This window comes from Tamandua tetradactyla, chromosome 25 (assembly GCF_023851605.1).
Source record: "Tamandua tetradactyla isolate mTamTet1 chromosome 25, mTamTet1.pri, whole genome shotgun sequence".
Taxonomy (NCBI): domain Eukaryota; kingdom Metazoa; phylum Chordata; class Mammalia; order Pilosa; family Myrmecophagidae; genus Tamandua; species Tamandua tetradactyla.
Window position 1 is genome coordinate 20,887,254 of NC_135351.1, and position 17,382 is coordinate 20,904,635.

General features: G+C 38.2%; 1 protein-coding gene across 4 annotated transcripts in view; it reads right to left on the reverse strand.

Moving 5' to 3' along the window:
- The window catches only part of KIF13A (kinesin family member 13A), a 268,116-nt gene that overhangs the window by 39,771 nt on the left and 210,963 nt on the right, over positions 1-17,382 (reverse strand). For 2 of the 4 annotated variants that reach the window (XM_077143439.1, XM_077143437.1), the window contains exons 18-26: positions 14,130-14,292; positions 12,977-13,117; positions 12,143-12,292; positions 9,343-9,504; positions 8,211-8,384; positions 6,212-6,363; positions 4,924-5,056; positions 4,602-4,748; positions 234-272 (exon numbers count right to left, since the gene is read on the reverse strand). In XM_077143439.1, the coding sequence (XP_076999554.1) occupies positions 234-272; positions 4,602-4,748; positions 4,924-5,056; positions 6,212-6,363; positions 8,211-8,384; positions 9,343-9,504; positions 12,143-12,292; positions 12,977-13,117; positions 14,130-14,292 (1,261 nt within the window). The remainder of the gene's footprint in view (positions 1-233; positions 273-4,601; positions 4,749-4,923; positions 5,057-6,211; positions 6,364-8,210; positions 8,385-9,342; positions 9,505-12,142; positions 12,293-12,976; positions 13,118-14,129; positions 14,293-17,382) is intronic. The other 2 variants (XM_077143440.1, XM_077143438.1) reach the window with 1 other exon arrangement.

Genomic DNA, 17,382 nt, shown 5'->3' on the forward strand with positions numbered 1-17,382 from the left:
TAAGATGGCAGAGCAAAAATGCAGTATTTGCGTTATAAATCTTCAACTGACACAGAAATCTACAGAAATAGTACTGTACCCCTGATGGCATTTAAAGCAAATCAAAAGCCAGTGAAAAACTGGATAGTCTTGTTCTACTGTTCTGTTTCCTTCTCCCTGCCCTCTGCCTTGCGGATGCTGGCGATTAGCAGTAGCTGTGCCCCATGCCACAGGACTGACAGCAGCAGCAATACCTGATAACTATCCATATCATCACCATCCTCATCATCTCTCTGGTAGGAAAAAAATAAACACAAAGGACATGCATTTTGTTTCTCAGACAGCACACAAAGAAAATGATTCTTTAGCTTAACCACACATGTTATAATGGACAGCACAACACAACATCAGCATATTAAAATCAGCATAATATAACAAAAGGTTTAGCGGACTTAATTTACTTGTCTACACATATTTAGAGAATTTATGGATTTTATAAAGAAAGCAGTCATTTAAAAACAAGAGTTCTCTCTCTTAAGGGGATAGGAACCAACATTGCTGTGCAAATATTCAGCAGACATTTTTATGGGGGAGCTATTTGATTCGGATTTGGGATAGACTTAGAAAAACAGAATGGTTAATCTAAAAGGATGTTTGAGATCCTTTTGCGCAACCTCATAATTTTGGAGATGAGGGAACTGAGGCCTGAAAGATTAAATACTTTAATCCAAGGATTACACAGAAGTTGGCAGGGTCAGGACTAGAAGCTGGAACTCTAGTCTCTTTTCACAGCAGCACCCTGCCCTCATTAAAGTGATTACTACAGGTGAAAGCTGGCTAGGAACGCAAAGCTACACACACACCGGGTTCTGCTCCACGCCTCTGCAATAAGGGCACAGCCAACTATTTTGAATATATGGGTCTATCGACAGCCACCGTTGACCATAAGGAGTCAGTTGACAAAATTGTGACTGTTCCAAACTCATGTCTACCTTTTACAATAATTACCTAAGATAACGATTGTGGCAAAAACATTAGGTAAAACTGAAAATCACTATGCTGAAAACAGAAGAGTTCAGGTGAGACTATTTTCTTTAGAAACCCCATTTGGAAAGAATAATCATCCATAGAAGTGAGGGTCTGCTCAAAATGAATGCTGAGCCACACCATTTTTCTATGGCTATTGGAGGGGCAGAGTTCAAACAGGCAGTGAAGTGGTCAAATTATAGAAAAGATACTGGATGCTTTTTTTTTAAAGTGTTATAAAAGGTAGTAAAAAATGATATGTCTAGTTAGACAATGAAAAACACATTTTATTTTGTTTTAGTTTGGTAACCATCATTTTCATTTAAATAACTCTAACTTATCAAATGAAGTAATGCTTCTTGACCTAATGTTCCATATTAATTATAAAAGTACAAAATGCTCTAATTTATCGTTAATTTTTAGGCAAATGATCTACTTCTATGATAGTAGAAGTACTGGTATGGGCTTCCATAATGTAAAATTCTTGTCAAGTCAGTACATTCTCAGTTGGTTTGAGCTGATGTATCAGAATACTTCTAAAGTTTTATGTCAATAAAAAAGGTTACTGGACATGACCTTAAGCATGGTGGCAAAGAAAAAAAAAATCTAGAGTTTAATTATAAATGAATTCCTAATTGTAAATGAAAATGCTTCTAAAATTTCAGCAGTAAGAACGACATTAGTGCTAGTTTTGGATATACATGTTTCAGAGTTTCTTTGTATTGTTAATTTAAATTTATCATAAACATTTGCTGAATGCTCTTATGCCTCTGTTGAGATGACTGTATGGTTTTTCTCTATTAATATATTAATATGTTCAACTAAAAAAATAAATAAATAAAAATTACATGGCTGTTACTATGCTCTGTGTTTTTAATAAAGCTTGTAGCACTGGGGAAAGGCTGATAATTTAGAGCTCAAATTTTGATAAAATCAGTTTTTAACTCAGGTTGAGCTGTCTAAAAAATGCAAATAATCCATTAATCCTTATGTTCTTCAAAAGGGAGTTGAGTCAGGCAGGCAACGGTGGCTCAGTGGCAGAATTCTTGTCTGTCATGCCGGAGACCCGGGTTTGATTCCCGGAGCCTACCCTTTGCAGAAAAAAAAAAAAAAAGGGGGGGGGGGATTGAGTCAGTGGTGGATGGTCCCTATTCTGTAGGGAAGATACGAGTTAGGATACACATACTCAATGTTTTCTCTAAGATCAGAGACATATTAAGCCACAACATTTTATTGCAGAAAGGGACCTCAGAGAATTATTACGTCCACCTCATCATTTTAAAGAAAAGAAAAAAGAACTCAACATTTAAATTACTCAGTCAAGTAGCCATTTAGTTGGGCTGACCTAGAATTAAGAATCTAGGTCTCCTGATTTCTAGTGCTCTTTAGTTAATTAACAAATGAGTGACTGAACTGAACGAGAATGCCCACGAACTAATTTTCTGCATACACATGAGGAAAGGGCTGGTGGAGAAGCCTCTCCCCAAACACAACAGACCCTGTCCTCAGATATTCATTCATTCTCTTCCCAGGCATTGAGAGCTGAAGGCAAATCCAGCTTGGGATAGGGAAGGCAGTGTCTGACAAAGATGTGACTTCCTTTAGAGCCATACTGATTTTTAGCCTTCAAAAAAAACCTTTGCTTGAATGCCATGAAGCCAAAAGGAAACTGAGATAAAGGAGGAATCATTCTTTCTAGAGTTTTCTTTCAGTTATAGTTCTTATATTTAGGTCTCTGACACATTTTAATTTTTGTATATACTGTGAGGAAGGGTCTACTTTTACATGTGGCTCTCCAGTTTTTCAAGCACCATTTAAAAAATATTTTATTATTTTTATTTCTTATTTTACATATTATTTGTTATTATCCTATTTATTTTTATTATTTTATTTTATTTTTTATTTTGAAACATAACATATACACAAAAAAGCAACGAATTTCCAAGTACATTTTAACAAGTAGCTATAGAACAGATTTTAAAGTTTGGTATGGGGGTTATAGTTCCATGATTTTTCATTTTTTCTTCTAGCTGCTCCAAGGCACTGAAGACCAAGAGAAATATCAATGTAATGATTCAGCCATCGTACTCGTTTGTCAAATCCTACCTTCTCTGTTATACTGCTCCTTCTCTTTAAATAAATATATAGACAAAAGCAATACATTTCAAAGAACTTCACAACAACTAATTGTAGAACAGATGTCAGTGTTTGGTGTGGGCAACAATTCCACAGTTTCTGTTTCTAACTGCTCTAAGGTACTGGAGGCTAAAAGAAATATCAGCATAATGATTCAGCACTTATATTCATTTGTTAAACCTGACTTTCTCCTTATAACTCCACCATCACCTTTGATTTTTCTCCCACTCTTTTGGGGTATTTGGGCTACGGTCCATTCTAACTTTTTATGTTGGAAGGGGCTGTTCATAATATCGGATAGAGGGATGGAACTAGTTGATGTCTTGGAAAGACTGGTTCCTTTGCATTTCAGGACTTATCTGGTTCAAGGACCCATCTGGAGGTTGTAGGTTTTGGAGAGTTACCCTAGTGTACGGGACTTTTGCAGTATCTTATATAATGACCTAGTTATTCTTTAAGAGTTGACAGGAATGGTTTTGGTTGGGCTTGGCAAGTTATGCTAGGTAGCAATGTCTAACTGAAGCTTGAGTAAGAGTGACCTCCGTGTGGCATCTCAACTCTATTTGAACTCTCTCAGCCACTAATTTTATTTGTTACACTTCTTTCCCCCCTTTTGGTCAGGATGGCATTTTTGATCCCATGGCAAGCACCATTTTTTTTTAAGAAAGAAGATTTACCATTCTTAAGATTGGCTAGGCTATGTCCGGACTCCACAGAAACCACACAAGAAATATTTTCTTCCAAATATGATTCTTCAAAGCAGGAAAAGTGGTCCCTCTCACACATGGCAGTAAGGAATTGGAATTTAACAGGCTGACTCTTCCATCATTCATATCTGGTAGTAAACTGGGGGACTTAGTGAAACATATGCCCTCTTTTAGGCAACTGGGTGTCAAGATCCTTATCTTAAAATTTATTTTCAGCTATTACTGGAGAGGCATTAGATATGAAGATCAATTATTAGAGGCCTTCATCTCTTTTTTTAAATGAGAACATAAGATTTATTCAATTTAATAAGTGGAAATTTAGTAGACAAAAATGATCATAAGGGCCAACTTCTTACTAAAAAAAAATAAGCAAAGGCCTCAAAGAGTTGGTTCATTATGCCAGGATAGTTATGCCAAATTTTATAACATTACTAAAAGTGGATCCGGGCCAGGAAGCAATGCCAAAAATTCAATACAACTTGGGGTCAGATATAAAATAAAACAAAGTGAATGAGTACTATAGCATTAATACCTATGGGCTGATAAATACAATTATTATTATTCAACTCTAAAGAAAATACAGGATTTTAAATCTAGAAATAAGGCAATGGACGGAAATGTGAACTGGGGGCAGTTACATGGTTAGGACAAAATCTACTGTACCCAAATAGGTTCCCACCGTAGATCATTAACTGTTTGAATTCTGCCTTAACCAATCTTTTTCATACACTACTTCAAGTCTGTCGGTCTTACCTGGTAACTGTCCAGCCCTCTCTGGAGCTTGGTGGACCTGGCTGTTACACAGCCAATAGACACTGACAAGATGGCTTCAACCATGAGTGGCAGCGTCCCCGAGTGCTGCACAGGCTTCACAGTTACTTGCACTCTACGGGAATGACCCTAGAGAGGTGGCAGGGGAGATAAGGCGGGGTGGGTGTCAACAGGAAGAAAGTGGAGGGGATAATGGCAGGGGAAAGAATTAGGGAACAGACAAATCATTAGAACATGCCTAGAAACAGAGTGCAAGAGTGGGAGAGAGGGAAGCATGAAAACAAACAAAAAACCCACTAAGTACCTGTCTTAGTTGAAAGATGCCTCCTGTGTTGACATCTTTGGCCTGATGAAGTTCCACTGCAGCGTATTCCCCCAACTCATTCAATTCTAATATTGAGAGCCACATTTCTATTCTGCGAGTCACTTCATTCCACCTGCAAGAAAACATTTCAGTAAGCAATGATGGTGTCATCCAGGGACAGTACCAGGGGCATCATTGGCAAGATGCACTCACTATGGGCCAGGTCTTGTGCCAGGTACAAGGTAGAACTTACACTCAGCAAAATGCCCATGTCCTGCTCACCAAGCTGGATGATTTCGATGAATGAATTCCCACCACCATTACCTAAGAAAGTTTCCTCATGCCCCATCCCATTCAATCCCCAGCAGCAGCCATGTAACCTCACCAATTAGTTTTGCCCCTACCAGAACTCTACATAAAAGAATCATACAATATGTTGCAGAATTTATGGAGTTCATCAGTGTCTGGCTTCTTTCACTCAGCATAATGTTTTTCAGATTCATCCAAGTGTTTCACAAGAGTTCTTCTCTTTTTATTGCTGACAACTCTATGTAGAATAGTAGCACAATTGGTTTAGCCATTTTTTTGTTGAAGGACATTTGGGTTGTTTGCTATTTTGGGGTATTATGACAAAGCTGCCATGAACATTCATATGCAGGTCTGTCTGTGGACTTAGGTTTTCATTTCTCTTGAACAAATACCCAGGAGTAAGAATGCCGGGTCACAGAGGAGGCGAATGACGAACTTGATCAGGAATTTTCAGTTTTCTCCCAGACTGGGGCTTGCCTCTTTTTTTTCATAATAGTGTTTTTTCATGAGCACAAGTTTTTAATTTTTATTGAGTTTAACTTATAAATTTATTTTTCATGGTTTCTTCTTTCCATGGCCTCTCTGAAAATCTGTGACTATCCCCAAATCACTAAGATATCTTTTTGTTTTCTTCTAGAAGTTACGTAGTTCTAGCTTTTACATTTAAGGTTATGAACATCTCAAATTAATAATTGTATTGTGGTGTGAGGTACAGATCAAGGTTGTTTTTTTTCCATATAGATGTATAATTATTTCAATCCCGTTTGTTGAAAAGACTTTCCTTTCCTCAATGAATTTCTTTTGTGCCAGGCTGTTCCTTTTAACATCCTCATTTAGCAAAGTAGAAACAGACTCACAGAGCTTAAACCACTTGCCTGAAGTTAACAGTAGCAGACCCAAGGTTCAAAGCTTGTATTCTTATCCACAGGTCAAGAACCAGACCTGACACTATGTCTTAACTTTACAGCAAAGTACCAACCTGTCCTGCAGCGTTCTGGTCTTAGCATGAAGAGAATCGACTTCCCAGTTGGAGCTACCATTTCCTGCACACCGGTGGCCCCACACTTCAATTGCCAGTGCGCCATCTGAAATGAACTCCAGAAATTCTTCTGTTACATTTACCACATAGTCCTGGGACAAGGGGAAAAAGAAACAATAAGAATAATTATGCATAAAGTCTGTTAAATTTCCTTTTTACCTTTCAATTGCTTTTGGATTCAGTTTAGAGTATATAAACCTGACTCTAATCTTAAAATCACCTCTTCTGTTTTATACAAAAACAAAAAGTATTATAGGATATGAGATCTTGAAGGGAAATTATTAGGTGATTCAATTCAACCTCATTCATTTTTAAAAGAAGAAAGTGGCTTATCCAAAGTCAAATTGCTTATTAGTTGCAGAGCTGAACATAGGACCACGTTTCCTTTCTCCTAGTTCACTCTTAGTTCCAGAAGAACTGTCTGACTTTCAGCTGGCATAGATTAATTCAGCACATCAAGAAACGAACTTCTGATTCTTCTTTGGTATGGTTTAAGAGATTAATAACAGATTTAAATTTTAAGTGATCTTTATGATTCTGTGCTTTTGCTCTTGAACACTCCCAATCTAATTCCTTACTCTAAAATGCAAACAGATGAGTGTGAGAAAATAAATACTGAATTCACCAAGAAGTATGGCAAATCATTCAGAAAAATCTGTAGGCAAGGAACCATGCCAATTTTCTTCCCATTAGCCTCTCGGTGGAATCTCAGGTGGTGATTGTCCTGTGACTTGAACTTCTGGAAACAGCTAGGCTATACTGATTTAACATACACTATCTATGGTCTTATTTTATTTGGAATCAGAGCTGGAATTTTAGAAGGAAAAGAAACAACAAGCAATAATAAGTACAACCTACTCAAACATTTTAGAGATGAAGAAAGATAACCAGTGACCCTATGAGGCTGTGTAGCTTCTTAGGGTCACAGGGTGAATCCAGGAGTCCTAGGATTGGTATTTATAAAAAGTGTTGTAACTAGGGTGTGTTTAAAATCCAGACATCATCCTTTTTAAATAAGCAGATCTGAAGATCTCAAAGACAGATGGGGAATACTTAAAAGGGTATCCAGAGAACAATAAGGTGGTTAATAAAGATTCTGAGAAGTAGACTTGGTGAATACTGGTAAAGAAGTCTGAGTTATTTGTTATCAGACAAAGACCGGACATTATTTATGTGAAATTTTATGGGCGGGGATGTGGATCTGTTTTCCGAGTGCAGAACCAGAGAGAACGAGACACAACATGTAAAAGAAAGGGTCCTGAGTATCTATCAAAGGACTGCAAGGAAAACCAAAATTATGATGAGGATAAACTGTCAAAAATTACTTGTTGGCAGCACTTCGCGAAAACAAGGCCTACCAGATGACATATCAAAGTAGAGTCACCAAAGATTCATCTTTCCCATTATATACAAACATATATATTCTTAAAATGCATGTGGTACATTAGAATACTATGGTATATTCAAAAGAATGAGAAATGTCTAAATCAATTACATGAGGAGATGCCCACCTCTTTTAAAATAATGAGAACCAACTTTATAGAATGTATGTGATCCCATTTTTTCAAAATAATATTTTAAGAAGTTGTGAGTGTGTATGAGCCTAAAAGCGTACATCTATGTCCATTTATGTGTATGCACTATGCTCACCACATACACATAAAAACTGTAGAGGAAATAAATTTATGAAAATAGGTAGGAAACTGTCATTGGCTGTTACACGTCTGGGGGTAAGATTCTAAGTAGAAGTTTCAGATTTAATTTTAAATGTTTCCAATTTATTTGAATTTGTAATGAAGTACATCTTGAGGTTAAAAACCCAATAAATATATTAATTTTAAAGATTGTTAGCAGAAAATTTCTCAGTTAGAAGTAGATTTTCAAGTTGAGCCTCATTCTGTTGCCTCCCGCTTGGCTCCTTTAGTGAGGACATCTGTACCTCACAGTGAGAGAAAGTGACTGTGCACTGGGCATCCTTGGCCTGAGGGGAAGGCACTTCTGGGTCCACCACTGGAGCGGCCACCATAGACTCACACTGGTCCCAGAACGTGTATTGACAGAAGACAAAATTTGAGAGGTTTAAGGGCAGCCCAGTTGCCTCTTTAATTTTTACCTAAAGAGATAAAAATGAAAATACAACTCTTGTAAAGAAAACATTGAACATATTTTTTATTTCAACTACCTAAAATTTAAGAGTAAATGATGAGAGAAATCAGTCAACTCCTTTACACGTCGGAAAATACTGGGTTACTGTTTTATTAAGCATTCTATCGAATGAGATCTGTAGCATAACTCTGCAACTACGGTATATAAACTTGGCAACAAATGCACACATTCCTCTAGAATTTTCTTACTGACTTTCTGATATAGATGCAACCTTTACTAGAAAGAAAATAATTAACTAAAAAACATACATTCCTTACATGCCAAATATGTATATATTTTTGAAATTTGATGCAACTGTCATCAAAGTGCTTCAATGTCCATGATTACATTTTATACAAATATAACAAAGTTCTTTCATGAACTAGAACAAATGTATGATTTTATTACAAGGAATTAGGAATAGAGGGGTAAATGGAAAAAAACATGCCTACTGCAAAGTGTGGACTACAGTTAACACTAATATTTTAATACTCTTTCATCAACAGTAACAAATGTACCACATCAATACTATGGGTCAATAACGGTGGTGGTTGGGGAATAAGGCATATGTAAGGATTAGGGTCTTCTTTTTTTTTTTCTGGAGTAATGAAATGTACTAAATTTGATCATGGGGATGCATATACAACTAACTATGTACTGCTACTGTGAGCTAGTGATTATATACTTTAGATGCTTCAGATGGTTTCTATGGTGTGTGAATATATCTCAAGAACACTGCATTGAAAAAAAACAAATAAGCAAACAACCAAAGGTGCTTTATACTTCTGGAAAAGTACTGTCTAACATTCTATTGCCAGAAAACTTTTCTTATGCGGTTGAGAAACTTTCTTGTACTATTTTTGTAAAACCGTTTTTGCATTAAAAAGGTCATTTACATGAGCCTCCCCCCACGACTGTCTGCTCACCCGGCACGTCAGTTTTTTGACCCTGTGAACAATCTCCCCGCTGCTGTCTATGACTTCAAGGCTCCCACTTTCGCTGGAGTTCTCTGAGGAGTCATCCTCCACCACGCGCTCGGGAACAGCTCCCGTAACACGCATCACTTCCACGTGGAGACGCCCTGCAACCTGGGTCAAGGAAACAGTTCTGAGTCAAAAGGCATCCAAGGCCAAGCTGAGCCAGAAAGCACTGTCCAGCCTCCCTGGTGCCAGCTCTGCAGCAACGGGAAACTCACATCCTGCTGCCTGTCCCTGTAATCGTCCTGCCCTGTTTTAAACCAGACTGAATGGCTTCCCTACATCCTGCCTTCTGGAATCACTCCCAATCTTATCTTTCTACATCACAGACTTGAAAAAGCTTAAAGGCAACTCTCCCTTTCCACGTGGAGCCATCTATTCCCCACATTTGTTTGTAAGTTAATTTCTACATTTGTTTGACCAAATGCTTCTTGGATACCTTGCCTCATGGGGATACTGAGATAAAGACAGTCTCCATTGCCAGGTAACACACTAAGTTGGGGGCAGACAAAGGAGTAAAAACACAATAAGAACAGTGTAGACTAGCCACCATAATGGAGTTATGTTTTGGTTGTTGTGGATAAATTTGTCAAGAACCTACTTTGTGCCAGGAACTGTGCGAGGCACTGTGTTACAACAGTAAACCAACACACATCGTCACTGGCCTCGTGGTGTGTCTATTCTCATGGGAGTGGAGAACGGGTATCTGTTATGGGTTGAACTATGCCTCCCAAAAAGACATGTTCAAGTCCTAACCGTAGGTTCCATGAATGTGACTAGCGCAGATAGAATTAGTCAAACTAAAACGAGGTCCTTATAAGACGGTGAGAGGAGACAGACACAGAGAAGACAGGCCATGAGATGATGGAGGCAGAGACTGACGTGCTGTAGCTGCAAGCCAAGGATTGCCAAAGATGTTGGGAAGCTACCAGAGCTAGGAAGAGATGAGAAAGGATTTGTCCTTACAAGTTTCAGAGGGAGTACTGCCCTGCTGACACCTTGATTTCAGACTTCTGGCCTCCAGACCTGTGAGAGAATATATTTCTCTTCTTTTTAGCCTCCCAGTTTGTGGTATTTTATTATACAGAAGCCCTTAGGAAACTAAGACTGTGGTATGTTACTCATGTTGGGTTGGAAGTAGGTGTAGAAAGGCTGCAGGAGGGAGTGCTGCCAAACCTATTCCAAGAGGCACAGCACACACAAAACTATGAAGAATGAGAAAACAGTTATTCAAAAACCATTTTTTAAGAAAACGGCTTCAAATATCCTCATGGGTCTGTGGATATTTGCTAGTTTAGCAGTGTTGCTCTTAAAGTTGGTTGCACAGAGCTGAGTAAAGTATAGGGAGTGTCCGGAAATATGCATTCCCTAAGCATTTTAATTGGCTGGGTTATCTTTTTAAATGTAATTTAAATATGCAATGATGGCTGGTGGTAAAGATGACACACGGTTCTGGCAATGCTGCTGTCACCTGGGAGTAAATAATGGAGGTTATTTTTTAAAGTTAGCTCAGCTCCAACTTCCACACAACAATCGTAACTGGCACCAAGGACCTAAGAAAAATGACATTTGACAAGTTAGACAAAAATGGGGGAAGCCGTAAAAGAAAAAAAATGCTAAAAGAAACTAGAGTAATCAGCTTGAAGAGAGTAGTCCTTAAGCTTTTTGGGATGCTTTTTTGAGAACTGAACACAGTTTTATATAATTTCACAGGGACTCATAGAACACCCAAGCCTACCACAGACTCTAGCTAGGGACTCAGCTATTTGATCACTTCACCAGATGAGGTGTGCCCATTTTCAACATGGGAAAAAGGACCCCAAGCCACCAGTCTCCAGTAGCAAATGTGCACAGGGGGTTCATAATGCTTAGAATATGGACTGTGTATTTATAATCCCACATTTGGGAAGCCAGGGTCTGCTTCTCAGCTTTACCGTAGGCAGAATGCTAGCCTATCTTAAGTTTACTTTAAAAAGCAGGAGAAACAGCTTAGTAATTTAGATTTGTATGCTTCTAAAGAATGAGCTAGGAAGTAAGGATGTTACCAAAATGAAATTAAAACGCCAACTGATGAAATGGGTTACACTTTTAAAAAAAGGTTTGAACTTGAACATTTTCTGAAATGTTTCAGGCTCACATAAGGCCAATATGTCTAATGAGGGTTTAAAAGGAATAGTAATGGGATATTTAAGCTTATTTTCTTTGAGTACTTTGGATTTCAAAATATTCCTCCCAAGTTATATCTTCTAAAGACCACTCTGGAGCAGAACTGAGGAAGGAAGTTCCACACATCACAAAGGTAAGAGATTAAAAGAGAAATTAATAGGGAGCATGCAGTGAATCTGGTTTCCAAACAAGTTCTCATTCCACTGAAACAAAGAAAAAAAAGGTGTGAGCTACCAATATAAAACCTGTTATAATAATCTTTTCAAACCATGACTTAATTCTGATGGTTTCTATGTTTCTTCTTTTTTTTTTCACATGGACAGGCAGGGGAATCGAACCTGGGTCTCCAGCATGGCAGGCGAGAATTCTGCTACTGAGCCACCATGGCCCACCCTCATGTTTCTTAATAGAGATAAAAGAATGTGAATTCTGACTGTCACATTAGCTTCTTGATCTACCTCAAGAAAATAACAAACTGGATGGGCGCGTGCATGCACACGCATGCGCGCGCGCACACACACACACACACACACACACTCACACAACTTAAACTGTGGCCATTTTCTCCGGGGTCTGCCCTCACCTCCCCCTGCTGGCTGATGATGGGGACTGCGTACTGAAGCTTCACGTCACAGAACAGGCACTCCAGGAAAACGTTAGCCACGCCTATGAGGTTGTGATTCTCTTGGGCTTCATAGAAGGGGTCACCTCGTTTACCGTAGAGTCTCTTTGCCTAAGGGATAGGAGGAAAAACAAAATGTTTTTATGAAAGTATTTACCCAAATAAACAGGAAGTACAATTAGAGGCATATCGCATCAATAAAGCGAAATTAGCACACTGGACGGACTTGCTTGCTGGGACACTAAGTGATGCCCTCATGGAGGAGCCTTCTTTCTGTGCTTTCTTTCCCATCACATCCCACCTGCAGCCTTTGACATTTCATTCCCTACTTATTACTAATGCCCAGAAAAATGGGCTATGCTCCCTAAAATCACTTTAAGTCATCTAGAGCACGATAACAGCTAGGAATGCACGAACATACATTTAATGAATTTAAAATGCATGCTGGCTCCATTCAAGCTGATTCTTCACAGCACTGACAAAAGAGCGCAGATTTACTTTGTTCTCCTTCATTTTGCTTACAATGGAGTAGAAAATGCAGTCAAGTAAGAATACATAATATTTTCTCTTCATTTAGCTTCCACCTGTGTGGGGATCACATGATACTTCATTGAGTCAACTTAGCATGCCTTTCATGCTAAGACCACTTTTACTTGCTCTCCCTAATATAAATGTTCACAGAATCACTACAAATATTCATCGGCAACCTGTGTGTGTGTACTCTCTGTTAGTTAGATCACTCATATTCTCTAGTATGAACATAAGCAGATCTCCTCTACGTTTTGTGTCTTTTACCTCGGGAACTTTCTCCTTCCATTCTTGATAAAGGTCTCGCATGTCAATTAATTTATTCTCCAGCTTCTCAATGGCCCAAGCTTGGGTACTCTTTCCTTTCCTCCTCACCTGAATAGCCGGCTCACTCACTATTGCTCCTCTCTGCATAATCAAGAGAGAGAAAAATCCTTGTTACAATTTCTGTTTGGGATCTTAAAGCAGTACATACCATAGTAAGATAGTGAGTTTGAAAACACATAAATGTATAGTAAAGAAGATAAAATTTTACCACTTGGGGTATGTTGTGGTTTATTTTCCATCTTCTATGCACACTCATGAATATGCTTTTTATTTTTATCACAATCAGGACCAAACACAAAAGTAAGTTCCTATCCCAATCCTCCCTCCACGTTTTTTATAATGTGATCATTTTCTTGTGTCAATAAATGTTCTTCATAAATATGATGTATCCATTCCATCATATAGGTTTTCCACACATTTGACTAACTATTCTCCTATTATTCAACCTTATGGTTGTTTCAACTTGTTTGGTCTTATAAAGGTCACTATAATAAGCCTCCCTGTACAAAAAAATACATAAATCTTTATGTGCTCTTCTATAATTATGGCCTTAGATTCAACTTCTCCCTGACTCAAGTTTTAACATGCATGCTGGAGGAAAAAATGAATAGATTAAAATATTTTCTACTTCAAAGTTTCTCCTTACAAAAAAAAAAAATCTTCAAGCTGATATGCAGGAAACTTCTAAAAGGTTACAAAGATTCCACATATGTATGCAAAGACAGGTATCATACAAGTCTTCCTTGCTTGTAGAAATCACTTAAAAATTTAAGAAGGGGGCATATATATATGAAAGAGAAAAACAAGCAAGATTACTTATAGATATTTCTGGTTTCACTGTTTTAAAGAAAACATCCAAATTAGAAAGTCCTTTTGCCATCCAAATTCTACATATCCTGATTATAACATACTTAAAGACATTTTTAAACAGCATTCTTACCTGATGAGGTCCATAGAGGAAGTCTTAAAAAGAACATATACTCTGGCTCATAATTGGATCTCATGGACTTTTTCGGATGTACATTTTACTTTCCATTTCACAGTATTTTCTGATGTACATCTTGGTCTCATTTCCTTTAAGAATGCATCTTACCTTTCTATTGGCACTGAGGTTTGCAGCAGGAATCTGAAGAGTCACTTGGTAATCAGTGAGCTTGCTCATTTCCTCAGCTAAGAAGTTTGCTTCCCTCACCAAGGTATTAGCCTTAACTAGCTGCTCTCGCAGTTTTGCCAGACTTTGTCGGAAGAGTTCATCCCTGAGGCATAGGAGAGAAGGAAATGAGAAAACCAAACAGAAAAGAAAACTGCAATTCTATTCCTAAGTGAGTTGAATCATTAGAAAATGGTAGAAAACTCCTTTCAGGCCAGCATTCACAATCTATTTTTTTTAAGCAAAAAAGGGATTTATTGGTTCATATAACTGAAAAGTCCAGGGGATAAAGAGACTTGTGTTCCAGACGGATCCATCCGTGCCTGAAGCTGGTAGATCCCCAATCTATTTTTTTTAATTGTGTAATATACATACAAAGAAAAGAAAGAAAGAAGCAATAGTTTTCAAAGCACTCTTCAACAAGTAGTCAAAGAACAGATCCCAGAGTTTGTCATGGGCTGTCATACCGTCTCTCAGATTTATCCTTCCAGCTGCTCCAGAACATCCCCAATCTATTTCTACCAAACTACTTCCTATCCTTCCCTCCTCCTTGCTGGGGGCCTGTGGGCGATTTGTTGGGAACCAGCAACCAATTTACCTAAACGTAGAGTGACCTGACTAAAAACCATGCTTTAAGCTATAATAACAGTTTATAAAATTGGCTAGATTTTAATGTGATGATGCAGAAGAAATACATAAAAGAACTTTTTAGGAAAAAGAAGTGATGGTGATGACTTGGTGTGTGATTAGGTGAAGGGTTTGGGCAGCAGGGGAGCAAGCTGGAGATAGGTGTAAAAGGGTTTTACATAAGTTCTTCATTGATAAAATGTATGAAATGGGCAATTCTGCGGCAGCAGCAATTCCTCTCCAACTCTGAGAAACATCACCTCTTGATATCTCGTACCTTGCCTAGGTCAAAATCATAGTACACGTTCCCCAGCCTATGTCTTTTACCTCAGTAGCTTTTATTCATAGCTACAATTTTTCATGTTTTTGTGTAATTGTCTGATCAATGTCTATCTCCCCACTTAGGGAATAAGCTCCCTTGGGGCAGAGATCATGCTTTCTTGCTTGCCACATCACATAGTTCTTAACCAACTGCTCAGCTCATCTTAGGATCACCAACAAATACCCAATGAAGGAAAGAAAACAGCACTTCTGCATTTCAGTTGAATTTGGGTTCAGAGGTAACCCCAGTTTAGCAGACTGCTCTATACCTTATATATCTTCTCTCTTCCACCATTTATATATCTCCTTGGAAAATGATGAGCTTGGAACACCAAAATATCTACTCCTTTTTCACTGCTTTAGAAATGACACAGGAGATGTGCTGCAAGGATGCTAATAAGGTGACTTAAAAGGTATCACATATTGATACTGCCTTCCTTATTTTTCTAAATTTTATCACATTTTTTTCAGTTGTCCAGGTTTGAGTTCTTGCAGCCAGATCATTTTTTTCTTTTTCAAGAATATCTAGGCAAAAAGCCTTATTGATTCTTCCATCGAAATGTCTCCTAAATCTCTTTCTCTTTTCATTACTCCTCATTCATGTCCTTAAATCTTTGTTCCTTTGTTAACAACCTCCCGATAATCTCATGGCACTCTATCTCCTTCTCCACTACACTGAGACATTTCTCGTGAACCACTGCTTTTCTCAGGCCCTGTTTTGGCTTAAAATCTTGCAGGGGCTCCTCTTCTCCCATCAGGCAAATCCCACACACAGTCTGCAGACCTCCCAGTTGTCCTGTCTAATAGTTTTGGACTTAATTCTCCCTATTCCTCTATAAATCACCTTCTAGACTAAACAAAACAGATCTCTTGCAATCATCCAAACACTTCTTACCCTTCTCTGTTGCTTCACATTTTAGGTCAATCTGCCAATCCAAAATTCCCTATATCTCTTTGCCTACAAAGCTCACCCCTCAAACTGAGTTGAAATCTTCCTTCTCCAGGAAATCTTTGCAGAAGACTGAATTTCCCCGGGGATTCGCCCTCCTCTAAGCAACCACAGTACTGAGGCTGACAATCATATATTTGTGTGTCACTTCCATAAGCTCATGCAATCAATATTTACTAAGCACCAACTATATAATGACACTGTTCTAGGCACTGGGGGTATTTCAATGAATACAACTAATTCCCTGGAACTTATTTTCTAGAGGAGGAGACAGAAAACCAAAAAAAAAAGGACTACATAATCATAAACAGTTTCTAATTTACTATGGTTGTACTAAACAGTTTCTTAGTTTACTATCATAACTTAATTTTTCATATATTTGCTGCACTCTCCATTATAAGCGTACTGAGAAAACAATCTCTATCTCTAGCTTTCTTTGTAATCCTCGCTAGCTCTTAAATACAACTGATTTTTAACTTCTCAACACTTACAAGTTCTTTAATATTTCACATTTCAACAACATTTCCTTAGATGGGAGTCCTGGCCTCCTATATAACTACCCACCATCAGTACCCTCTTCATTTTAACCAGAGAAACTTGACAAATCAGTATTGCAACCCTTCTTATCTCTTTGCCTGACATCCACAAAACAGCTCTTTCTATTCTGATTCTTTTTAAAAATTTAAGCCCCCCCTAATAACCAATCTGGAAATAAAGACAATGACAAAATGTTTTAACATTTAACTCCAAGACAGTGTAATTTAAAAATGATCAACCTTCTCTGCTGGATATTTTCTGTTTTTGTCTTTTACGTTCTAGAATAAAGGAAGACAAAGAGTAAAATTATACCCTAAAGAATACCTTTAAGCTAGCTGTGGCTTAGAGGGAAGCCACCAGCTAATAGCCAATGCGGAAAAGGCAGCTTTTCAGAAAATGCACCATATGATAACCTTTGCCTGTTTTTCCCAGGCACGATAAAATACAAAGAGCAATATCCTAAGTATGGTAAGGCTTCCTAGTTCAGCATCCAGGCATATGAGCAGGTAGCTCCTGGGGGAAATGGAACTGACTCTTCTGTCGATTTATAACAAAAAACAGACAATACGCCTTTCTATGCTGGGTAGAGCCTCCCATTCTTGGCAGATCCTCTGTGGATCGTCTTCCCTGGGTGTGGCTCACATTAAGGATCTCGCTGTAGTGACAGAGGAGCAGTGACGTATGGATGGAGTGGGGCTCTGGCGTCAGCCTGCCATGGTCTTTATCCCATTGCCCAGCTAAATGACTTGGGCAACTCACTTA